The sequence below is a fragment of the Hylaeus anthracinus genome, unplaced genomic scaffold (genome assembly GCF_026225885.1).
Source record: "Hylaeus anthracinus isolate JK02 unplaced genomic scaffold, UHH_iyHylAnth1.0_haploid 0, whole genome shotgun sequence".
Taxonomy (NCBI): domain Eukaryota; kingdom Metazoa; phylum Arthropoda; class Insecta; order Hymenoptera; family Colletidae; genus Hylaeus; species Hylaeus anthracinus.
In genome coordinates, this window is record NW_026533254.1 from 9,079,874 (window position 1) to 9,105,024 (window position 25,151).

At 41.0% G+C, this 25,151-nt stretch overlaps 3 protein-coding genes across 3 annotated transcripts; 1 reads left to right on the top strand and 2 right to left on the bottom strand.

Moving 5' to 3' along the window:
- Positions 1-4,888: 4,888 nt before the first annotated feature.
- Positions 4,889-11,432, bottom strand: LOC128889177 (uncharacterized). The gene is made up of 4 exons (XM_054146576.1): positions 9,986-11,432; positions 8,476-8,743; positions 7,631-7,894; positions 4,889-6,850 (listed from the first exon to the last, which is right to left on the bottom strand). Exons 1-4 carry the CDS (start codon positions 10,226-10,228, stop codon positions 6,747-6,749), a joined length of 879 nt encoding a protein of 292 aa, XP_054002551.1. The 5' UTR covers positions 10,229-11,432; the 3' UTR covers positions 4,889-6,746.
- An 8,985-nt stretch (positions 11,433-20,417) lies between these two features.
- On the top strand, positions 20,418-23,550 carry LOC128889138 (sideroflexin-1). The gene is made up of 4 exons (XM_054146536.1): positions 20,418-20,940; positions 21,613-21,789; positions 22,463-22,851; positions 23,029-23,550. The coding sequence occupies exons 1-4, from the start codon at positions 20,756-20,758 to the stop codon at positions 23,271-23,273; spliced, it is 996 nt and encodes a 331-aa protein (XP_054002511.1). The 5' UTR covers positions 20,418-20,755; the 3' UTR covers positions 23,274-23,550.
- LOC128889164 (39S ribosomal protein L2, mitochondrial) lies at positions 23,511-24,914 on the bottom strand. Its single transcript, XM_054146549.1, has 2 exons — positions 24,649-24,914; positions 23,511-24,236 (listed from the first exon to the last, which is right to left on the bottom strand). Exons 1-2 carry the CDS (start codon positions 24,881-24,883, stop codon positions 23,554-23,556), a joined length of 918 nt encoding a protein of 305 aa, XP_054002524.1. The 5' UTR covers positions 24,884-24,914; the 3' UTR covers positions 23,511-23,553.
- Between the last annotated feature and the right edge of the window lie 237 nt (positions 24,915-25,151).

Below are 25,151 nucleotides of genomic sequence, written 5' to 3' on the forward strand. Positions count from 1 at the left end.
AATCGCGAATCTGACGTCCCGGCAACTGTGCCGATTGACGCTCGGGGACACGTTATCGTCGAAACAGCCAAAAGTCGCGGGAATAACAGTAATCATACTTTCTCGATCTTCGCTGGTGTCCTTTTTCCGGGATCGTGGTGTGATTTACCATTCTGACACTTTGGCCATCAGGGCCTGTCCACTCGAGTCTTCCTACGGTCTTAAATGCGATGGTGCATTCCTCTAGTGCGTATACAACAGAATACGACAGAAAACAATTAGAGGTAGCTCGCGTTTATTAATGTGAATACAATGATAGACAGGAAAGAGGAAGCAAATAATATAAACAAAATAAAATGGTAGCTGGAAGAACTAAAATGAACACAATAAAAAATAAGGTAACTGTCAGGGGAAATGAAACGAATGAAATAATAGGAGAAAAGGGTGCCTCGTAGAAATACCAAGAAACTCGTCAAGAATCCAGAGAGCGTCGCACACTTTTACGAACGATTTCTCTGCCTCGTCCCGAATTCATGGGCGGTCCCGTCGATTCCTCGAAATTCCCAATCGACGGACGTCTAATTCAAGGGCCAGGAAAACTCGGTCGAAGACCCAGGTATCTCGAATTACATTCGAGACAAAAATCCATGACACCATTCCAATAAAACTCTAAACGTAACCACTCTGTCGTAAGGACGCAATTTTGAATTAAAAAATCCACTTTCAGTCAAACTAAAAATATTTATATACTCTGCAAACAATACATGTCTATATACCGAAAGATAAAAATTTTCGAACACCTAGTTCCCCTGCAATTAATTATCAAACACGATCATTCCAAATCTATAAGGTGGTGTGACAGCTTAATGCGAACCTCCTCTGATCTCGATAGCTGTTATCCCTCAACGTTAATGCTACGTATACGCCCAGGCACACGAAAAATGTATTTCATTGAGAAAGAAGGTCACACGAACGCTGCCCTCCTTCTTTTTAAAGAATTTCTCGTGTATTAAGCGCGCAGCGTTCGTTCGATGATTATTCCTCGAGACGTTCTCTGCTCGCCCGGTTATTATCGAATGATCGCTCACAGCCATGACACGTTGGGCTAAAGTGACGTTTGACATGCTTTTCTCTGCGTCACCTTATAGAACTGCTCTTAGGTAAGTATTACTATTTAATAGTAATTATTAAGAAGACAACGTAATTATTAATGCAATAATTCAGATAATTTCCTGAAGATTGTGAAATTGATGAATGTCAATGCACTCTCTGCTCTGTATTCGTAATTTATAATCTGGTTCAAATTCTACGTACTCTCTAAAGTACCGTGTACGTATTCACACTTGAAATCTCATAAGGAATTGTATTTCAAACGTGGCAAAAATTTCTTTGGTGCAACGTTCTTAATAGAATTCAAACATAAATATTTCACGTGTTGCTTCTCAACTTCTCGAACATTCGAGCTACTTAAGAAATTCAAAATAGTTCCTTTTGCTGCTCCCAGCATCGATAACAAGTTCCTTTGTTACGCATCGTGTCGATATGCTAATAAATATAATGTAGGTTAAAGGAGATATAGAGAGTCGAGGGCTCCTCGAGTGAAAGACACCACGAATTGTAAAACACTCTGGCAGATGATCAACACTCGATCTGATTCTTCATTCAGGTCAGGACAGTAAACTCGATGCATCTTTTACGACATCTTTTATCGATCCTTTCGACCAGGCCGCACCGGCTCGAGGCGCGTCTAATGAAATGCTCGGGATACTTCAGAAAATTAGGCTGGCTTCCAACGTTTCAGAAACGATCACGTATCAGCCACTAGTTAGTTGCAACTTATCGGTGGTAGAAAATAAACATCGATGCATATTTACATGTATCGTGGATTTTAATCAGAAATTTTTTATTTGGCCTACTGTGCTACTGAAACTGGAACCTCCAAAAATAAAAACAAGAAATTAAACGTATTTATTATATTCTATTACTGAATGTTTATTTGACATTTTTATTGCATAGATATGTAAATGTCTACGTTTAGGATATATAAAATAGTAGTTGTTTATGAAAGATTCTCTGATGAATTTAGATATCTAGAAATGTCACCATATTTTATACTCCATAAAACTTTTTAGTTAAATTCATAATACGTGAACATCGAATTAAAATTAAATTATGTAAGATAGCTACGGGTTTCATAATAGTGTTGGTGATTGGTGATTAACAAGCTAATCTCTCTGACTCCAACCTGATTTTGTTACCTACCTACAACCAGTCGTGTTTCGTCCTGGGCAGAGTTGATCGACACGTTCCCAGAAGAGGAAGCTCCAAATAAAGAGTGCCCAGAAGCCGAAAAACGAACCAGTTTTAGAAAGTGCTTTACGATTGCTTTACCTACAGTCGAACCTTTTATGCTCTGCCTTGCATTCACGTACACCACTTTCAACTCGTCTTATAATGTTATACCTAAAGCATCGTGGACAGAAAAAACAGGTAATTCAACTTTTTTCATATTTTAGATATACATTTATATTTTCAGTATACTTGTCAGAAGCGGTATACTTGTTTATGTTAGCCCTCAATATGACTGAAAGTCAATAACAGTAAAATGCAGCCTCTATTGTAGCGTTAGACATCACGACATTAAACCTTTCTTACGGATGAAGTCAACATATTTTTCACTTAGCTTCCAGAAGGTCCGATTCTTTAATAAAGAATGCATTCGTACCAATTTCTTAATAATTCCTTCCTCCACCATGTTCAGTAACTGAATCCCAACAGGTCAACCAATTTCCACAAGGAAATTCTCCCTCTTCGACAGCGGACCTTCCTTATGGATCAAGTCAACATGTTTTTCACATGACGTCCAAAGGCTCCAATGCTTAACAAAAATGCATTCGTACCAATTTCTTAATAATTCCTTCCCCCAGCATGTTCAGCAACTTAACCCAACTCCATCCAAGTTAATCTGCGTCCGCAAGGAAATTCTCCCTCTTCGACAGCGAACCTTCGTCATAGAAACATGTTTCTCGCATAGCTCGCAGGCGCAGGATTTTTAGAAAAATTGACTTACAGCATATTCGCAAGGAACGGCTGGTATATCGAGCACCGGGAGTACGCATCGCGACGTGCCGTTATGTTAATGCACCCTTACGACTCGGTTCCAACGCAAGAACGTAACGGTCGAGTTCAAGCTGCGTGTCCGTTGCCTCGCCCCTGGCCCCGCCGATTGGCCCGATCGGGTATATCATTGTCATTAAAGTCGTGGATGGTTAACGAGCATCACTGTCGCGAAACAGCCTCGCGCGAAGCTCGCTTGCGTGGAGACGCGCGCCACATCCGCCTGGGCCAGTCTGTGGGCCCGATAACGGTCTGCCGATGGGCCGCGCGCGGGTCAACACGCACGCGTCGGACGTGCGTGCACGCACTGGGGGCCAGGGCGTGCGTCCAAATCTGTCAGTAGGTCACTCGTGCCTCTTCCCGAGTTACCGGTGGCTCGACCTTGACCGATGCGTATTATACATGCATCTGCGACCACGATGGCTTCGTTATGGGCCTTAGGGCGGAGTCGAGGTCTCTAGATATATCAATGAACAACGATAAGCGAGGACTGTCGGCTTTCTATTGCGTGAGTTTTATTTTACTTTCTCGAAGGTAAATTATTTTTGATAATTTTGTGTGTTCCGGAACGATGCTTTAAAAATTAATCCGAGAGGATGATTCTACGTTATCCTGTAGGAAAGTTTTCATTCATTGCTCTTATTGTACCTTGCACTTATTAAAACAGCTAATCGAATTCCAGTAGACGATTTATTCGAAGAAAAAATTACGAAGACCTTCAGAAGGAAGGATGGTTAATAAGAAAATAAAAGAGGACCGTCCAGATGCCTTCGAGGTTGGTTTACCGCGGTAGCTAGTGCCATGGCGTCGATTACCGTTGATTGCACGTAATTACAGCATGCTGTAGCTATTAGGTGGCGTGAACTGTTAGATAATGATCAGTGGGACGAGCTGTTCTGTGATGCTGCGGGTCTGATTCCTTCTAGATAATATTCTTTCACGTATAATAAAAATGTCACAATGAGATATGTAGTATAATATTTAGAATTAAATAATGAAAATCGTCTGTTTTTGTATCTCATTACAGATCACTTTTATTTGCAATTATATAAAACACACTCCGATTGCTATAAGATTAATTCAGGAATACCTCAAAATTAACCAGAAGAAAGTATTTTCGTTATTATTATAAATGACATAAAGAATTATCTTACATAACGCCATGGTGCAGCCAGAGATTATTTGCCTTGGGTACCACGACGGACCGAAAGAATTTATGTAATAGAGTCCCCTAAAGGTCATATGCATGTGTCGACCTGAAAGATCACAGTAGTAACTGGGACTGCCATAACGTCATTAATAAGCACTTCGTCTACTTACGTCTCTGAATGAAAAGTGTCTAATCGTAGAGGCACATTTTCCCAAGATTACAGTTTTAAATGCCAAGGAGCCAGCATGTTCCTTTTAATTACGTAAGAATGTTCAACGTATAGTATAAATTAAGTGCAGTTTTCACGCAAGACAGGACAATAATATCTGTGGGACCCCTAGCTCAAGAGAAGCAGTACGGAAGGTCAAATTAGTTAGGGTCGAAGAGGACAGCTTTTATACCCTGAAAAGGTCACTGTCAAATTCTCAATAATACACAAACACAAAAGGTTCGTTTACTAAACACAAAATTCAACAATAGCTTCAAAGATAAATATACTCATCCAATCACTGGTCACCTGAATCCACCTGAAAGTTTACTTCACAAATATTCAAATCAACGCCATCAACATCCTCCCGAGTAACCTTAGGGCTCCACATCCCAAGCAATAACCTCAAGACACCAGCTCATCCTCTTGAAAATTCACTTTATTGTACCAAAAGGTCGCCAGCATACAATAGCCACCCTTACTGCGACGCTACCATTCACAAGCAAACTTCCTCACGCAATCATTACCCATCCAGGAAGTCTTTGACGTCACGCAAAGCGTACAACCGCGATCGACGAAATTTTCTCACACCGCAGGCCAGACTCGCAGCGCCCAATTTATTCATGCCCGACATCGCAGTCATCGCCAAATGTTCGCGTGCGACCTGAGTTCGTTCGCATCGCGGAAATCCCGCGAACGTTTCGTGACTCGGCCACTGGCTCGTACCTAGCGATGGGATCGAGCATGCGACACGCAGCGTCGAAACCTGATGGATGGGCTACGTTCGAAATCCTGCTGCGGTGCTCGTAAATAGAATCGAAGTCTAACGGAAGCTGTATTTTTAGAGACAAGGGTGCTGGGGAGAATTGGGAACACGTGGCGTGAGACACGATTTATGGAAACGAGCATTGGTAGATTTGCGTCTCGAGGTGATCTTTCTTGGGAGATCGATAGACCTTTGGTGAAATTTCTAATGTGACAGAGACTGAGAATTTTTGGCATAATTGAGGGTTAATGCAGAGTATGTGCACTTATATATGCACTCATCGGTAAAGAAATGTTCATATTATTGAATTTATTTATGAGGTGTAGTGCAGATGTGTTTTACACCAAATCCGCAGTCTGGTGAAAATAATAACAGGTGATAGGGTACTTGGATATGCAGGTAATTTTAGCAAAAGATTTTTGAAACTTTATGAGAGAAAACAAATCTACTCTTATAACTCATTTATTTTTATTTGTAAAATTATATGCATCCAAATGGGTTAGTATTTATCACATTAATTTTCAGAGAGGGTCTATAGACCTAAGCTTTCATAACTCCTATAGTGAGTTCACTCCATACGATATTTCACTCTTTGTTAGTAACATAAATAAGAAGGCTCACTCGCAATCCCTCGCAAATCATATTTCTCATAACTCTCATAAATGGAACCTTAAATATAGACAAGTAGAGGTAGCAGTAGTTTATTTATATAGTAGTCATGTTTAAATAAATGTAGGCATAAACGAACCGCATGGTTTCAAATAAAGTACATAAACTAGCAATGAAAGTGTCGAAGTAAATTAAGAAAATCAACTCTCGTCACTTTTATTCAATAATTCAGTACTTTACTCGAAAGTGCCAATTTTTACAATCGACACCAAGCACGTCACGGGTGTACAAATTGTAAAATCTCGGTTCGCTATCCGATATTAAGCAAACGAACCTTGGATAATCGATTTTCGAGGACGCAGCTAACGGTACCCCACGTGAAAGTCATTCGGTGAGGATTTTTCACGTCGAGTAACAGACGATAATAGCAGCTAAACGGAATTTCTAGGCGTGCCAATTGTCAGCTGTCATCAATAAGGTGAATAGAAACGGAGAAAAGAGATTAACGAGTGGTCAAAAGGAGACTATTGGCACGCGAGAAACATGTTCGAAGTTCACTTGAGAAAAGTATATAAAAGAGAGAGAATTAGGCAATAATAATAATAATCACTGACGATTGTCAGATTGATCAATAATCATAGCTATGTTCGAAATCTGTAATCACAAATCAGTAGTCTGTAATGATTCAGAGATAATCGTGTCTGATTATTCATTAATCGTTTCATGATTACTGAATATGGATTCATCATCGATCATGATTATTGACTACTCGATAACAATCGTGGATTACGTATTGCCCAACACTGAGAAGAGATTATTGTTCGTTTGCTCGAGGCAAATCACCTACGATTCTGTAAAGGATATCGGCAGCAACGAATAAGACGACTCGTTCAACGATTCGTCGAGACGCTTCAGCTTCATCCGTAGGGGTTACGAAGGCCGTGGTAGCTGGGATAACCAGGGTACGCTACGTGCCCCACGTAATCGTTCCTGTGGGCCCACGCCTCTTCCTGCCCATACCCTAGAAGAATGAAAGAGTGAATCAAACAATTTTTTTTCTGGATTTGTATTGAGTCCAAATACGACCATGTTTGGATCATTTTCATCGTGCGTCGTTAAAAGTCATTGAGAAATCATTACAATGGACTGTACACGAAAGTAGTCAGAATAGGCTCACATTTGGGCTCATCTTCACTGAGAAAACTTCTCTAATCCAGTGGTGATACTCTAGCGAATATATAATAAAAACTAACTAAAGAATTCTGAGAGAAAAATCCTAATAATTCTATTTATCTGTCAACAGTCGTAAGAACTGTCACGCTCGAGTGACATTAAACATATCCAAGTCTCCTAGGACAAGGCGTAATTACAGAAATTATCGTCGTGGCCGAGTCATCGTGCCTGAAATATTATCGAATTCCTTCATTCGTGCAGACCGTAATTCTACCCCTTCGTCGAGTGTTACGTAACTGTAGTTGATGGCTACCGAAGAAATGACGTCGATGCTTTCTTTTCGTGTCATCGCGCGTCCATTCGACGTTTTCGATTATTACTATCGCGAACGATCGTTCATGGTTACTTGAACCTTGCGGAAATACCTGTGATCGTGCTACGTAACTGACGTAATTCGTTACGGTATGGAATAACGAAGCACGAGGGTGCCCCACTTTTTAATTTCCTGGTGTCGGACGTAACAGAGAGGAAACAGTCCTGTCTGCTATATTTTGACCCCGCTCGTTATGCAACTCTGGATGTCTCTAGATGGTCGAAGTAAAGAAAATATTTTTAGTCGGTTCTTTACCTGTCGGATAGTCGACAGGTGCCTCCGCTGCGGTGGCCCACGTGTGATAAGGATAGGACTGCTGATGAGGCGGTGGGACCTTGCAAATCTTAAGGTGCGCCAAAATGGACGGCAAGATCAGCGAGGCGAGCACCAGGAGCTTTTTGATGAAATGAACGCCCAGGAAGATGGGCAGCAGCAGCAGCTTCAACTTCACCAGGTTCAGCAGGATCAGGATAGGAACTATTACGGATTTCTTCTTCTTAAACAAGATCTTTCCGTCGCCTGTTGAACCAAAGACGGATTGTTTGACACATTAGCAGAGTTAATCGTAAATATTTACTACAATATCAGATACTTATTGCATTGATATTGGAACTGTATTTAACAGACTTAATCCTGCATATCAACAAGATTTAACTGAAACATTTACTACAATGCAATATCAGATACTTATTATACTAATATTTATTTGTTTTTATAGTGCTTACATATTCACTCATATGTATAGCACTTTTTTCATACTTTTTCTTACAGGACCTCTTTTTGTCTTATATTGCAACTGTTATTGTAGTTTTAATCCTTTGCGCTCGAGTGGCGCCTCTAGAGCGACATATACAATTTAAAAGTGATTTTTTGAACGTACAATTTCAATTTCACTTATATCAGAATACAGCTAATTATTATTTGAAATAATAATACATTGAGCCTTAATATTCGTAGATGTTTCTTTTCGAAGTAGAGTTTTTAGTTTTACGGAAATTTATTATAAAAATGAACTAGATTTGATTCTATAGAAAAATGCCTCGAGGGCAAAGGGGTAATCCTGTATATCAACAGATTTGACTCCGAGGACATTAATTTACCTTGCGACGACTTCCTGCTCTGCATTTGCTTTAACTCGTCCTCGTCCACGATCATGGGCATGGTACCAAAACTCCTTCCACCGGGAGAGTTGTCCGCTGTGTAGACGACAGCACGTTTGGTCAAGAGATCCTCGATGTTGTCTCTGAGGAAGTTCAAGGCTTCGACAGCACCGCTTTTAAACACTCTGGACTGGGGCACTTTCGGTAGGATCGTCTGACTTGGCATGGACGGTATCCTCACTATGCGGAACGGACCGTAGCCGAACTCCTGAAGCGAAACGAGGCGCGACCTTATTAGTGGGAATCGTGGAAATTAATTTTCCGAATGTTTGACCTTGAAATACACTTGTTGGTTTGTGGGCTAGCGAGCACAAATCAATGCACATTGGCATTAGAATTAGGAGAACTTTCTGTCAGGTTATCATTTTATTTTACTACTATATGCACTAATATTTCGTCACTCGAAATATTTACATAATCTGTCCACTATTTAAAATTTCGTACACAAGGCTAAAAATGAAAATATATGAATTCTCCCTAACAGAAACCAAGTCGAAACAATAAAAAAAAAAAAAGGTTTCTGGTGAAAAGGATGTTGAAAGTTAAATTTCAGTATAAATTGCTGCTCCAATTTGCACTGTATCATTGAAATTTAATTGTGGCTTATTAGGATCGCAAAATCGTGAACGAGCATAATTAAAAAATAAAAGTTGAAGAAAGTAAGAGACTTGCTCTGTCCTCCTCCACTGTCGATACTCTCACTTAGACGCGAACGTAGGAGATAATAGTAGCCTGTGGCGAAATTTGTTACGCTGAGTTCTCCAGAAGTCTACACGCCCCTTCTACTAATCTCATTCACGGTTGCAAAGCTTCTTTCTAAATGAAATTACTCCACCATTTCGTCTTTTTACAGACTGACATATATAACCACTCCATGTATAGACACATCCTTTGTTGATCGATTTGGTATTATTTGATAGTTAAATTTTATTTTATGATAATTTTACGTAGGGACGAATGCATCGCAAGTGTGCGATTATTTTTCTCTAACTTTATTTTAATAACTGTTTGTACATGGTTTTTCTGAATGGTGAATCATTGACGTAGGTTAAATTAGTTTCAGTTGTTGAAATAAACCTATATCAAACATTTTATTTTATAAATAGTCACAGTTACTGTACAAAATGTACTTTATTATTTTGGAACCAGTATGCATTTCATGATTAGACTTCCATTTCGAAAAATAACCATTAGTACCGATATCATCTCTTCGAATTGCTCTTCATTCGTTTACCATGTGCAACGTTAATAATTCCTTTTCGTGAATAAATATTAAACCATCCTTTATAGGCAGTCTCAAACGCTACAAACAGTCAGAACAATCAAACACATTCAATACTTGTCATTGCCTTAACCAATGTCATTGTCCAAAATAAACTTGTCAATGATATCGATGCAGTAGTTGTTTGTCTACTTCACGGGACGTTAATAAATCCAAAATCAACCATACCTTATCTCTCACGGTATCCTGAAGCCACCTAACGACCCTGTACTTCCCACACGCCACCAAATCTTTCTGCAAACTGCAATCCATGCGACATCGCTCGACAAACGTGCTGGACGAGTTGTCGAACATGGCCACCGTCCGAGGCGGGAAACATAGGATTACCAACAGAACCCAACCGATCGTCGCCAATCGACCCAAGCCCCTCGATCCATAGCCGAACGATGCTACACCCACTTCACACTTCATCGTTTCCGCGTTTCAAGTCTCAGGGGTCGAACGGTCACCGAAGGATTCAAAAATCGGGCGCGGCGATCGGCGATACTACAAAGTACACATTTTCCGTTCACGTCACCGTTTCTACGACCACACTCGCAAAATTTACGCCGAGAATGAGGCAAACAGGTTTTAGAAGAACAAATTAAACGACTCCGCATCCAGCGCGGTAATTCCTTTTACCGGTTTTCATCGCGACGGAGCGAGCGCAAATCGTACGAGGAACAGGTAACCGACGCACTGATGCAACGTGCAACGCCTCGCCTCGTTTCGCGAACGAGGCGGGAAGACGAGATTAAGTCCGCAAGCTCACTGACAGTGGTTAGAAGGTGTCCTAACCATTATATACGTGGTGCATTTAGGTCGGTGGGGGTACCGGTCCATGGCTTAGATAATGCTGCACAGAGACTGGAGCTCCAAGACAACATCTGTAAACCCGCTGAAACCAGTGGACGAGGATTGTATCAACTCTTAATGAAACCGGTTACGAAGAATGAACGAATTCCGCTCGTCTAGTAGGCGAAGGTTGCTATTATTAGAGCAGCATTTTTACCGAATCGGTATGCAGCATTTATCGACACTTGGGGATGTGCAAGATCTTAGGTGTTTTGGGGTAGAATAAACAATCTGAAACTTTGAATTCTTAAAAAATAATTGTTACGGAGGGCATGGTTGTGCTCCTGGGATTTTTAAAACGAATCTGTGAGGTCGTGGCTCTGATCTAAAACTCCTACAGTCATTGCAACTTCAATTACGACAGAGAAATATATTCGTTAAGAAACAGCTATTAACAAAAGTCACATATTCAATACTTTCCTACGTGGAATTGTCACTGAACTCAAACACATATATAAATACATCATTGTGAAACAATTTTCATTCGTTTGCTTGCCAATGATTCTCTGTCAAATATTAGGGGACCCGAAAAGTAATGAAAATGTCTTCCTTGTCTGGCTTGGAAAAGTTTTTCAATAAAAAATCGATGGACTTTTTTAAAAAGGGAATCGAACAACTGCCTTTACGCTGGCAGAAAGTGGTAGAAGATGATGGAAATTATTTTGTTGATTAGTATTTAAGATTACTTGAATGAATGTTGATAAAATTTTAATTACTATTCAATCCCTCCCCCCCCCCCACCCAAAAAAAAAATATAAAAATAAATTAACATATTCGCGACTGGCAGAAGCTGCACACCGAAAATTCTCATCCATTTTTTTGGTGTCGTTTTAGCGAAGATACAAATTAGAAAATATGTTTTGAAATATCTGTGTTGTAAATATGTAGTGTATAAAATGAAAAAAGATTTTTGTAAGCTGGAATAGAAACCAGGAATAGAATTTGAAGTGACGCGAATTCCACCCATTATAAGGAACCCTAATACCCTCCTTGATTTCAAGGTAATGACCCTCTGCGCGTCCTCTATTGTTCCGTGTCGAAACTGGAACATTCCGCGTATTCGAGAAACGGGACAACAACGGTGCACGTTTCGCAATCATTTTGATAGCCGCACGACAATCAAGGATTTATCAGGGACGAAGGAACCGCGGTAATTGCAAATGCACGTCCCCTTTTTGAGAAGCGACGTTAACGAACATAGGGAAAGCGCGAATTAACGAAACGGTGGCTGAAAAAATCGACTGTCGCAGATGTCAAAGCCACGTCTCGATTATTTATGCGAAACCTGGCGACATAGACAGTTGGTTGTCGTTACATATAATTACAGCGAGCCACTTCTCGCGTAATGATAGGCCTGGCGATGTTCGAGGGGAATTGTTCTGTACTTGTGGGGAACACTCATTCGCTGTATGATCGAGGACATCGAGGGATTTCAATTACGATACATGGTTCCTCGAATGTATCCGATGAATTTCGTGCTTGATTTAAATTTGTGTGTGCTGGATCGAATGTGGACCTGGACGAATTTATTGAAGTATAATATCATACTGAACCCTGATGAATGGAGTACTTATAGTTGCACTTATAGTTGCAGGAATCTTCTAAAATTGTTGCAAAATGAAGGAAATTGTAAGGCAAAAAGAATAGGAATATTTCAAGTATATTTGTTTTCTCCCCAACATCAAGATGAAGATAATATACAATACGAAACGAGTTCACGTAGAATGCCATAGCCACCCTGAAGAAGTATGGAGTACTCATGGTCGTAATACAAAGTCCTTCCAGAACTATTGTAAAATGAAAAGACGAAGTGATCGGACGCAAAAAAAAATAGCAACTTAAAATGAAAATACTCGATACGAAACAGGTTCACGTGAAAACGAGAAACGCGTCGATTAGGGAATCGTATTGACCTACTAATGAGTTTAAAAACCAATTATAAGTGCGTGTTTCGTGAGACACGGTAGTAATATTATAAGTTAATAACGCGAGATTCGTTGAAACGGTGATTTCTAAATAAAAATTCGTCGTTTATTATCGAATTAGGCCAATCGATTTGTTACAATTAAATCAATTTGATCCAAAAGCCTACTTCCAACCGACTGATAAACCTACATGATCTCATAATCGTTACTAATACACAAACGAACTTTTTGCCGTAAACGAGTCACGAGTAAGTCGGAACGTGTTTCACACACCGTCGCTTTTTGCCACGTGTAGCGTAAGGTAATGGTGCTCGCATAACCTCCTTCCTGGATTTGTAACCCTCATTGGAAACAGACAACCCTAGATAAAATTTTCGAAGACGTATAAAAGATACAACTTTTTTAAAAAGGAAATCGAACAACTGCCTTTACGCTGGTAAAAAGTGTTAGAAAATGATGGAAATTATATCGTTGATTAGTATTTAATATTTCATTAATAAATGTTGATAAAATACTGATTACTTTACGATCCCCCTAATAGCTAATAACTTTCGATGCAAAATTGCTTCACTTTAAACCAATAGAAACTTACCCTGATAATTTTATACTACCTCTAAAATGAACGTTACGAAATCTTACCTCGACGCCTGATATTCCAAGTCCCCTTTAAAATTAATTACATATTTTTCATCCATTTTTTTTTTGTCATGTACACGCACTACTTTCCTTGACCCACGGACATTCCAATTTTCTCGTTGATCAGAATTCCTTATCTGTAGACGAAACTGGCACAACTAGCTGCTCTTCCGCGATATGCTATTCGTTTTTCAAAACTGCAAATCAACGTGTCCGTCGTTACCACATTTCGAGCGGCACACTTGAACTTATTAACGCGTTACTCTCCCTGGGGTTTATAAATCATTCTCCCTTCTCGTTCATAGATGAACTCGATATTTGACTGTGGAAAGCTTAAACGCGTCACCAATGCAATATGCAACGCCATCGAGGTCGTTTACTAATTCAATGTCCCATAGTTCTCTCGCGTATCGATAACCCTCCCGACACAATTGCATTTCTTTCGACTTTAACGACTCGGAACGGGATACTTTAATGTCCTTTTCGTCCGTTTTCGATTCTGAGGTCGCATACTTGGACTTGTAAAACAAAAACCAGTACTCGCTCTGTCCATCTTTTATTTCGATTTCTCGAATAACGATTCTTCGTCCTCCATTTCGAGTCACCTAACTGAAACACTTGTCGCGCAGTTTCTCTTTCGGACCTCACCTCGGGATGTTCCGTTATCGATAACGAGTGCCCATCATTCTCAAGGTTGTGCGATCTTCCGCGAGAGAAATGATCCAGAACGTTTCCTGGGTGAAACCAGGAATATTACTCGCGATCATAGCTGCCGGCAAAAAAATGTTAACGATCTTGAAACAAATGCACGGAATGTTTGCAGAGCTTCGTGTGTTTGTATTATTTGAGGCTACTTCGCAACCGCACATAAATCATGCTGTTAGGAAGGTGGTTTAGAGAATATTCTGACGCTACGGGCTGAATATTGGTAAGTTACTTTAACCCTTAAATGGCCTGAGTTTCAAATTTGGTACCGGACTTTTAAATCGAATTGTACACTTGCAATTGGTTTGTTTACCATTGCATAATGTTCTTTTGCACAAAAGTTACAAAAACTGGTTCTTGTAAAAAATTGTCAGAATTGTTCAAATAATAAATAGATCGATATTGTTTTAAATTCAATTTGGAAAACCAGGCTTCTAAAGGTTAAAAGCTCTTATAATTGAAATGAATTTTATTCGATGATTCGATTTCTAGAGGAAGTGTTTCTTTGGAAAAATATCCAGACGTTTAAATATTTTAAATAATCAAAAGGTACCCACAGGATTTCTCCAGAGGAATAAATAATATAAATGTAAACGTTTGAGACTCGATAACTTGGAGCGCCAACGAGCGAAGATTATACTACAAAACGAGCAAGTAAAACACACGACTGACATCAAATTTTGCTTTCGTACGAAATAGCCTTATCTGAAAGTAGTCTTGACATGAGCGAATTCGTAAGGTAATAGAGTGAAGACTCTTGCATCGTCTTCTAAATATCTGGAACTAGATGTCCCTAAACTAGTTCGAGGCATTCTCGAGAATTTCTCTGGAAAAGGAAAAAGTCTGTATCGACGAGAAGGCGTCTTTCACTCGCCAGTTACGAGCGTCCCCAAAAAATGCACGCAGAGCGTAGCCTGGAGCCCACCTGGTTGATAAGAACCACGTAGTGGTGACCTGGAGGCGAAATCCTCATAACGTAACCTGCTTACGCTGATCATTCGATGACCCAGTTCTCCGAGTCATCGACAGGATATGAGACGATGATCTGGTTGTGTCCAGTGTGAATAAAGAAGATGAAGAAGAGACCGATGGAGCGACGTGACGCGTCACGAAGGACCGCAATAGATCGACGAAATGGCAATACAAATATTCTAGTTACTGTTGTTTAGACAATAACCTCACCAAACGATAGTGGTCGGAATTAGGTCAGACCTTGAGAAAACTGTAAATTTAGAATCTGTGAATATAAAAGCAATTGTAACGTTAGTTCGTTATGATACCTAAATAAAATAGTAAATATCGCCAATGGCAATTTAGAATTCATTTTTCACTAAGAATAAAGAATTTAATATTTTTCGTTTTGACTCCTACACTGTATTACCATCGATCTTAGGTGCATTTAGCTTAACCGCCCGTGACAAGTCATAATTATCGAATACGTGTTATGTTTGCATAATTATCTGCCATAATAGCGAAAATAATTATTAAAACGAATAGAAAAGAATGTGCATCCATATAATTTGTTTAGCTTCTATCTAAAGCGTGTCTTAAATCGAATGCCATTCCACACTGTTTACAGAGGATATTATCGGATTAGGCACACTCGTGTCATGGTTCTGAACATCAATGTATTAATTACAGTTACAGAGAAAATTATCCATTAGAAACTGATAAATGTATATGTAACATCGAAAATTTGATGCTATCAATGAAAATACGCAACTCTGTAACTTGTTTAATAACTTTTACTTCAAGCGTGTCTAATATTGAACGATATTTACTGAGCAAATAATTAAATTAGGCTAAGAGTCTCGTAGATTTGTCCGATAGTGATTTACGAGTCAATTTGTCCGATAGTGATTTACAAGTCAATTTAAGAAAACCACTCGATTATCGGTTCGTGTAAATAATAACAAGAGAAAGTATTATCAAGAAGCGTGAAGTACCGGGCTTTATAGTCGACATTAGCGCGACAGTGTGATCTAGATTATATTTCAACACGCCTAATCGCGCGAATGCTATTTTGTTGACGTTTCATAGGAAGGAGCGGTTCCTTTTTTCTTAAGTCCAGGATCGTTGATTGATTCCTATAGATTATTACCAATATAGAATTAAAAATCCGTGCGATTCCAATTTTCTTGTAACTTCAATTCAAATGAAATTTTGCCTAGTTGCTTTTCAGGTTTTGTAAATTGCCTCAGCCTTGAACCCAACACAAGCTTATTTAAAAAAAATACTACAGTAATTCACTCATTCTAGCTGGCACTTTTGAACAACGAATCATAGATAAATGGCACCCAAGGTGGATACAAAAGCCACCAAATTTGTACAAAATTCACACTGAATCCTCCTCCTAACCTGACATATTACAGAGTCTGAAATTTTAAGAACACGACCCCCTTTTATTTCGGAACGAAGCTGCATTCGCAAAACAGCGCACTAGCGCGACGGTAAATGTTTCTGGTCCCCTGACCACAGTAATTTCCCTCCAGCTGCTTTGCATAATTCGCGAATAATTTTATTGTTTCGCGGACAAGTAATTGCGAGAGGAAAGGACCGCTAGCACCAATCAAAAAAGAGAAGACGGGGACCAGGTGGTTCGTCATGTCAGACCGCGTTTACGGTTCGTCGATCCTTACCTTCGTGTCCTCTATTTCCGATGAAAAAGGATGGAAGCTGATTTCTGGTAACCCAATGGTATGCAATTACCGACGCGAGAATCGTTGAAACGCGTCTATAAAAATCTCGATCCTCAATCGATTCCAATGCAAATAACTGGACGGACTCGGAACGTGTCCTGACCGTCAACAACTTCTCCTTCGTTCTGACAAGTATAATTGCCGCTCGGGCGATTCTCTTATCGAGCCACTAATCGGCGCCATCGGGAATTATGCCACTAGGTGAAACATAAAGGCGACGCGGTCTTAAAAAACTATCGTAAACGGCGCGGAATCTGCCTTGTTCGGTGAGACATGCATCTTACGTGGAAATTTCACGGTCTAGATACCTCTGTTTACCATGAAAACACTTCACGTAAAATTCGAATCCAGACTACGACGAAACGTGACCGTCATTTGGATTGCTACATTTAACGTGGATTTTAATAGGGGTGTCTCGATATAGGGAAGGCGACAACGATGACTTTTATAGATAGGGAAGCGTTTACACGTTCCTTGGGCTCGATGTATTCGATTTTTCGATACCGGATCGCATCCTCTTCGGAGATTGATGAAATTAAAATTTTCTAACGCTTTTTCTTACTGTATAAATTATTTTCCACTTAATCGATTACTAATAGCGTCGACAGTTTTGCTAAAACCTGTAATATAGATAGGGAAGACAAAATAATAAATCAAGTTAGATCAGATAATTTGATTTATTTACTCCGCCATATCAAAAGGCGATTGTCGTTTCGCCACCTGGAAAGAAAATGTCGTTACAGGGTTATTACTGAACGCTAATTTCAAAATATGACATTAATGAGCCCCAACGCAACTGGAATGTAATATTATCGTCACAAAATTTGTTTCAGTTACCTAATTTTCCCATTGGTAAAACAGGATAAAAATATCGACCACAACGATACTCGCCCTTTCATTGCTCGAATTAGCATACGTTCGCGAACGATTGACGCAAATGTAGCTTCCTAATCGTCCACAGAGGCGCCTAGAATTCCCTGTTCGACTCTTACCTTTCGTTTTCGGTTTCAGTGCATGTGCGAACATCGCTGAGCAAGTAGGACATCGCGTCAGGATCTGTTCGATGCACAATAGATAAAGATCGGAGAGTGGAAGGTTATGATCGATCCGTGACGCGTTCAAAACGAAACCATTTCCATTCATCTGGCACTGGCACGACTCATTCTCAGTGGATTAAACTTCATGAATTCGTGAATTTCAAAATTCGTCAAAACAATTTTTTAAAAAATAACCTAATGTTTAACACGCTATAACACGTTCGTAACACATTGGGAAACGTTGGTTTAAATAAATAAAAACGAGGGTAGTTAGAAATGCAAGAGTACACCATGTTACATAGATAATTAACTATAATAAACCTTAATACCATTACGGAAATTGGCGTGAAATCAGGCTGAAAAATTAATCAATGATCGTCGCTGAAACCGCAAAAAGGAACGATCTTCTTCGGATAAATATTCACGAAAAGATAAAACTGTAAACCGGAAAAGTGGAACGGAATAAATTTGCCGACTAAGGCGAGCATAAAGATGCTGATTAAATTAGGCGTGTGGGCTAAAATTCGCTGAAATCTCGAATTTCGATCTTTTATTCGATCTACGTGGCGCCATTTCATTCTAGGAAGCACATGCACGTAAGGGGATTAAGAGCACACTAATAGAATTCTGCCCACCTAAACAATTTAGTTGACAAATTTAATTCTTTGCATACTAGAATGTAGGAGTCTAACCGAAAAATAAGGCACGGGGATTCGAAGCCACGATCCTCGGATCCACAGTCGACCGCTTTACCTACGCGACCAATCCCGTACCCTACGTTTCGTGTTCTTATTTGACTCCTTATTGTTGGGTATGGGAGGCGCAGACACTACAAGAATTAGAAAAAATTAATTTTTGGCAAAATAAAACACAATGACGCGCGTCTAGCCTCTAAACTTCGCCAATTTCGAGAATACAGACCTAAAATGTTGATAGATCATCGACGAAAGGCCTCTTGGAAGCAAACTTAAAAAAAGAAATTGAATGCATGTCCTCGTAATATATACGTCACATTGATAAAGCTTGATCCAAATAACGCAAAATGGGGGTGATATGGCATTCGAGTTTCCCCACTCCTAAGTGAAATTACTCGACACGGATTCTATCGATTTGCGATCACAAATTCCGATTGGTGGTAACAAGGGTAATTGCGGAAATTAACGCAAAATGGGGCTGAAAAATCGAGGAACGTAAATAAGAAGAGAGTAGGAGAATGTGCAAAATCATCGAGACGAGTTCCAACAGAAAGTAGTAACCGGAGGACAGTGTAGTGGATCCGAATGACTTCCTAGAGTCGAGGCAATAATTGGGCATTCGTAATCGAGACACTTCTTTGTAAGTACTCGTCGAGGACTATTATTACCGCGAACTGGACCGACGGTCATCGTTTAGAAAGTTCGACTTAATAATAATACAGTCGCTGAACTTCGCAATCGATGATGGCCTTGTTAACGCAACGACCAGCCTTAAAGAAGGCCAAGTCCGAGTCAATGTACGCTTCGCCTGTCAACTGCAACAAGAGCCTTACGATTACCATATCGGCGCAGTCTTTGTATCAACTACGCGATCCAAAGGTTCGAGGAGGTGTGGTGTGCTTTCTCGATTACCTGGCGTGCCTCCATTTCTCTTCTTTATTTTATTCAATGCACACCACTCGAAGAGAGATTTGACGGGCAGCATAATTTTTCTACTCGTGACTTGGACGCTGAAACTGAAGACGTCGAGTACTTCCATTAATGTTGGACAAATAACGCCAAGTCTGGCTTAACGAGCGACGCTGCACGCTGTGCAAAGAGGGGGGAAAGATGATTGCGGTATCTAAACAGAATATCCATAATTTTCAGTGATCTTTAACCGTATTCAATAATCGTTCAAAACTTCGGACCGTTCTTATCGGCTGACGAGTCGGATCGATTATAAACATGCTTTGTATCAGTTCTGGTCCATTAGCTTGTGCGTGGTTTCTCATTATGCTGAGCACGTTGTACGTGAAACGATGAATATTTAAAAATGAAGCTACATATGCTATCACAAATTCGAGGAACTTTGATAGGTGTAAGTCCAGTTTGCTCACGTCATCGCACGCTAAGCAGTAGATTCATACGTTTGCAAACATAGCGTCCATTCTCCATGCGACATTCTCTGTACTCGTACTCTTGAATTTATAGATTTGCACTTGGTTGTTTTGGAACATTCAATGAAAATTTTAATAGCTGTATCGTTGAACCCTGCCGAAGGCTCTATACTATTTGATTAGTATAATTAGTATAAAAGTGCACAGCTCCGTGATAAGTAGTTAATTAAATATCCTAGTAGCTAATTAAATATCCCACGCTTTTTCTTCTCATCGAGGTTGAACGCTCCCGCACGGCGTCAGTTACTCCTACACCCACGCCAACGGAGTCTCCATCTCGAGGACCGTCGGTCAAACAGTATCCAAAGGATTGGAACTGCCGCCCCCGCTCGTGACAATCGATACGTTCCAAAGGGCTCCACGATCCGTTCCAGACTTCAGGTCATCAGGAACTCGAATCTGCAAAATCTCCAAAAATAAATCAACGTTCTCCGATTAACCCCTCGCCACCCTCCGGGTTCACTTTATCATCCAAGACCCAACTACCCCTAAATTTCCCATTTTTTCTTCCAGATTCGAACCCCAAACGTGCCCCCATCTCTTGGCGGTCGAAACAAACGTCGTTGCGTGGGCGGTGGTTGCGCGCGCGTGGCTCATCGATAACGGAGGCCAAGGGGTGAACAGAAGGGAAGAGGGAGGCGTGCGGAGACGCGATGGATCGAAAAGTCGCGAGTGGCGAGGGAAACGAGCAGGGCCTCGATGAGAAGAGACGGTGTCGCGTACGCTAGATGAAATCAGTCGTCGCGAAAGGCACCATCGTCGCGTCCGCTCGCTAGGACCACGCAGACAGGAGTCCTCCGTAGACTCCGACGAAAGGACGCCGGCTCGACGAGGCTGTCGCGGTTTCTACGGAACCGGTAACGGTGCATGGTGGGGTGGAGACCGTGTGGTAGGGCGAGCGACAGGCCAGGTGAGCGCCGGTGACAGGAAAGAGAGAACGGGTTACGTGAGCGGAAAGAACGTGCAAAATGTCGAGGAGCAAGGATGTAGACAGTACCACTGACACTCGGAGAATCGACATCGAGAAGCCCTACTGGGATCAGAACACTTACCAGGGTAGGGCGTATCACTTCCTCACCGTCACCAATCCCCTGAATCTATTCGCTAACAACCAGCAGCTCGAGCATGCACGTGACGTCGTCGCTAAGTACAGGTACGTCCATGCGTATGCTATCTATCGGGTGATTAGTATCGTCGATCGCGATGTTGTGCTGTTTAGAGATGCTTAAGTATCTTTGCTGCTTAAATCTTCTTGTATAGACGTTATCGTTAGGGGTATTAACACTAAAACTGTCGAGACTAACGCATTATACATACAACTTTGTGATTAGAGGGAGGAGGAGTAGGAGGAAACTAATTTGTCTAATATCTTGTGTCCCTAACGTTATCGGTAGGGATGTCAACGCTAAAATTATCGAGACCAACGCATTATACACCTTTGTGATTAGAGGGAGGAGGAAGAGGAAACTAATTTGTCTATCAAATTAATTCTCTTTTACGGGAATTGTCCTTAAAAATTACAGTAAAAGCATCGGTAACAGTAGCTACCTACAGGAACCTATTAACTGTATTGTTGCTTGTTTACTGACAATATTCAGCTTGCGGAAACACGCAATGCTCCTCATATACATACCTGGACATACCTAACAGTGTAAAAAACGTTAATGTCACTCTAGATTTATGTACACTAACATACAAAATCCTAACATACACTGTTTCTAAATACACCTGTCGAAAGAGTGTTGATAATTGAATGACTCGAGGAAGACTTCTGAAATATCTAACCCAGACCAGCTTATTAATTTTGATATGAATCGTGTTTCAGGAAAGGGAGCACCCTGGACCAGCTGGGTATCACAGTCGATGAGCTATGGAAGTGCAAATACCTGTACGACAGCGCGTACCACCCCGACACCGGGGAAAAAATGTTGTTAATAGGGCGCATGAGCGCTCAGGTGCCCATGAACATGATGATAACAGGCTGCATGCTAACGTTCTACAAGTGCGTATACCAGACACTGCGTATCGCGTCTCTCGTTACACCGATCGAAATGATGTTCTTATCTAGCCCGACGACCTTGCGCAGCTGATACGATAAAGCTGTTCGGACCTTTTCACCCCATCTAGTTTCCAAACTGACTGACGCGCGCGCCTTATTGTGCAACAAACTAACGATCAACGATCACGTTTCCGAGCGAGCAGATAAAAGCGAGAGCGAACGTGACTGCTCGAATGACAGAGGGAATTTAATTATCGCCACGTAATTTTATCGCTAAACGAGTAGTAGTACCAGACGTGTTTCAACGTCGAACGAAGACAATCGATGTAACTTTTATTCACGGAAACATGATCATGGGAGGGGAGCATGCATAATCTTGTCGTAATGAACCCATAACGACGTAGAGTGAGCATTGAAATTTTTGAGGTGATAGCGAAAAATTGACGAAGTAAAATTGTAGTTTAGAATTGTTTCCACTGGAATATATCGAGGAATAAATTGACCCTATTAGATCCGCCATTTTGAATATTCCACTCTCGACCTCAAATTCTCTATCAGATCGATCGATATCAGAAACTTGCAAAATCCTGATATGTAGACTCACGTTTAAATCCAAAGACTTCGATTTCTGGCCAGCTTTTCGAGGATTCAGACCACTTCGTTAATTATTCTCCAGGACAACGGCGCACGTGATAACCTGGCAGTGGGTTAACCAGTCGTTCAACGCATTAGTAAATTACACGAACCGTAGCGGTTCGAGTCCGATCCCGATGAACACGATCCTGCAGAGCTACGCCATAGCGACCAGCGGAGCGGTGATAACCGCCCTCGGCTTGAATCGACTTCTTCGCAACGCACCCCCGTTGGTGGGTCGGCTGGTGCCCTTGGCAGCGGTGGCTGCTGCTAATTGCGTGAACATCCCTTTCATGAGGATGCCTGAACTGCAGAATGGTATCGAGTTGCAGACCGAGGATGGCACCAAGGTTGGCAACAGCAAACACGCCGCTAGAAAGGCGATCACTGCTGTGACCCTCTCGCGGATTCTTATGGCTTCGCCGAGCATGAGTAAGCGCGTAGCTCTCAATCCCAGGATGACCTCTCGCGTTCTGCTCGCAAACGTAACAGTTTACGAACTGGCGAATTAAAAAACAAAAAACGTTACGAGCAGGCCGTGTTCGGAAGTCCTTGAAGAATTCAATATTTCCACGGTAAAGTAATATAAATTTTTCGTGTGCTTTGCAGTATTGGCGCCCATCACGATGAACTTCATTGATCGACGACAACTACTACGCAACGCTAGATGGGCGGCGGTGCCCATACAAGTCATGATTTGCGGGGTGTGTCTAACTTTCGCGACCCCTCTCTGTTGTGCCCTGTTCGTGCAACGCGTGCCCATCCAAGTGAGCGAACTAGAGCCAGACGTACAAGAACAAATACGTTCTAATTATCCCAATGTACAAACGGTATACTACAATAAAGGGCTCTGAACGAGCCTGAAGAGTGAAACTGTTAACGGAGAATGGTATCGCGAGGGTGAACATTCTCACGAAGCGTTATGCTTAATTATGGAATCGCGCGCGACTCTATCGATGCGACAGTCGTGATGTCCAATGTTCTCGAACTTACAAAAACATATCTTCATGTTTATTTTGTTGAACACAAGCTGTACGGATAATCCGGGGAACTGATTATTATCTAAGAATATAAGTAACTAAGACAATAAATATGGTACAATAAAGGAATCGTTTATTCTATGTAGATAAATATTTAATTGTTTAACGCACGTAGATTTAAATTGAGACGTTCAACTTTTATCTTCTCAGTCGAATCGAATTTACGAACTGGAGGTAGAGGTTTGATTTTCCGGCCTGACCTACCAGTTTTTCTTTGCCAAAGACCGCTCCTCGGTCGATTACCAAGCTCTCGATTTTTTTGCGCGCTGCCGATAGGAGTCGAACCGTGTAGAACGTTCGACAGCCTACCGACAGTCGCCATGCACGTTTCGTGCAAGCTGAATTCCTTCTTGCTCGGCATCTTTACGATGATACGATCGCCACTACGTTGTAATATCTTTCCGTAAGTTCCAGCGGCGTGGATGAGGAAACCTCCAAGACCTGGATACTTCTCCACGCAGTGCACAATCGTACCGATGGGTAACGCTCCCAAGGGATAAGCGTCTCCTTCAAAAGCTCTCACATAATTACGTGGAATACCTCTGTGGGTCCTGATTATGTCACCCGCTTTCATGTTCTGAGTGGCAAGAATGTATCTTAAATCACGACCACCTCCAATAAGCGCAACAAAACTTGTTCTACATCCGTCTTTGAATACTTCTAGCACCCTATCCTCCCTTGGTTTTTCATTCAAATCGGTGGGCCCATCCCTGACCCAGTGAATCCAATGGTATTTATGTTTAATACCACCACCTATACCATTTGCTACCACTCTTCCTGTATTAACGATAAAAGTTATATTTTCATTATCCTGCTTACTATAAACACTCAATAAATTTATTAATACTTGACGAGCAAGTGACTTGAAACTTAAAGAAACTTGCGGTTTCAAATAAAATAACTCCTACTGCAGCACACATTTGGGTGCGTTTACTTCTTCATTTTAAAATCCAGAAATAACTAATTTTCAATAAACATAAGTGAGTGAATATGTTATTGACCCACTATACTGTCCACAAACTAAGTTATTGACCAGTGGCGCTAACATCAGAAGATTCGAGTGTATGGACGCATTGAACGATCGAAACTCAACGAATTAATTTACTTTAATTAAGATCGACGTCAACTGACTCTGTTTCTCAAGCAACAAAAATGGGCGAAATTTAGTAAATATTAATTCAATACGTACCTGTAACAGGATCTCTGCCAGCCAAGTTTGTAACCTCCAAAGGTTCAACGGTGTACTCGTCTTTGAAATGCACGATTCTCCGATAACTCTTCCCTTTTACTCCTGGCTTTGGGACTTCCACAAGGTTCCATTGATGCCTCTGCTGTTGCACTTGACACGTCACCGATTTATTTAATACAGAATAATCGGCGATTTGTTTAACGAGAGCACGACGTAACAACGACACGGCAGACATTTTCCTGCAAAGCGACGGTGCTGCCACTTGATATCACATTCTGCCTCGTTTCGAAAACACGGGAGTATCTGCTGTTGAAAACACGCTTGAATCATGCGACGATACACAGATGTCGCTGAATGCATTGTTAGCCATATTTGAAATGTTAGTCAATTTTAGTATTCGTACGTTGACGTTTCGTGTTCTATCAATTTTTAACGAAATGTATGTCTCATTAACGAAATCGTAGTTTCGAACCGTAGTTTCGTAGTCACGAAGTCGTGCTTCA

What these genes read in the sequence shown, in the direction of transcription:
- LOC128889177 (XM_054146576.1), bottom strand. Translation starts at nt 10,228, where the DNA reads ATGAAGTGTGAAGTGGGTGTAGCATCGTTCGGCTATGGATCGAGGGGC. An exon ending in AGGATACCGTGAGAGATAAG is followed by an intron (nt 8,744 to 9,985) that starts GTATGGTTGATT and finishes GTTTCGCTTCAG; the next exon opens with GAGTTCGGCTACGGTCCGTT. An exon ending in ACCTGTCGACTATCCGACAG is followed by an intron (nt 6,851 to 7,630) that starts GTAAAGAACCGA and finishes TCATTCTTCTAG; the next exon opens with GGTATGGGCAGGAAGAGGCG.
- LOC128889164 (XM_054146549.1), bottom strand. Translation starts at nt 24,883, where the DNA reads ATGTCTGCCGTGTCGTTGTTACGTCGTGCTCTCGTTAAACAAATCGCC. An exon ending in TGGCAGAGATCCTGTTACAG is followed by an intron (nt 24,237 to 24,648) that starts GTACGTATTGAA and finishes TCGTTAATACAG; the next exon opens with GAAGAGTGGTAGCAAATGGT.
- LOC128889138 (XM_054146536.1), top strand. Translation starts at nt 20,756, where the DNA reads ATGTCGAGGAGCAAGGATGTAGACAGTACCACTGACACTCGGAGAATC. An exon ending in TGCATGCTAACGTTCTACAA is followed by an intron (nt 21,790 to 22,462) that starts GTGCGTATACCA and finishes ATTATTCTCCAG; the next exon opens with GACAACGGCGCACGTGATAA. An exon ending in TATGGCTTCGCCGAGCATGA is followed by an intron (nt 22,852 to 23,028) that starts GTAAGCGCGTAG and finishes TGTGCTTTGCAG; the next exon opens with TATTGGCGCCCATCACGATG.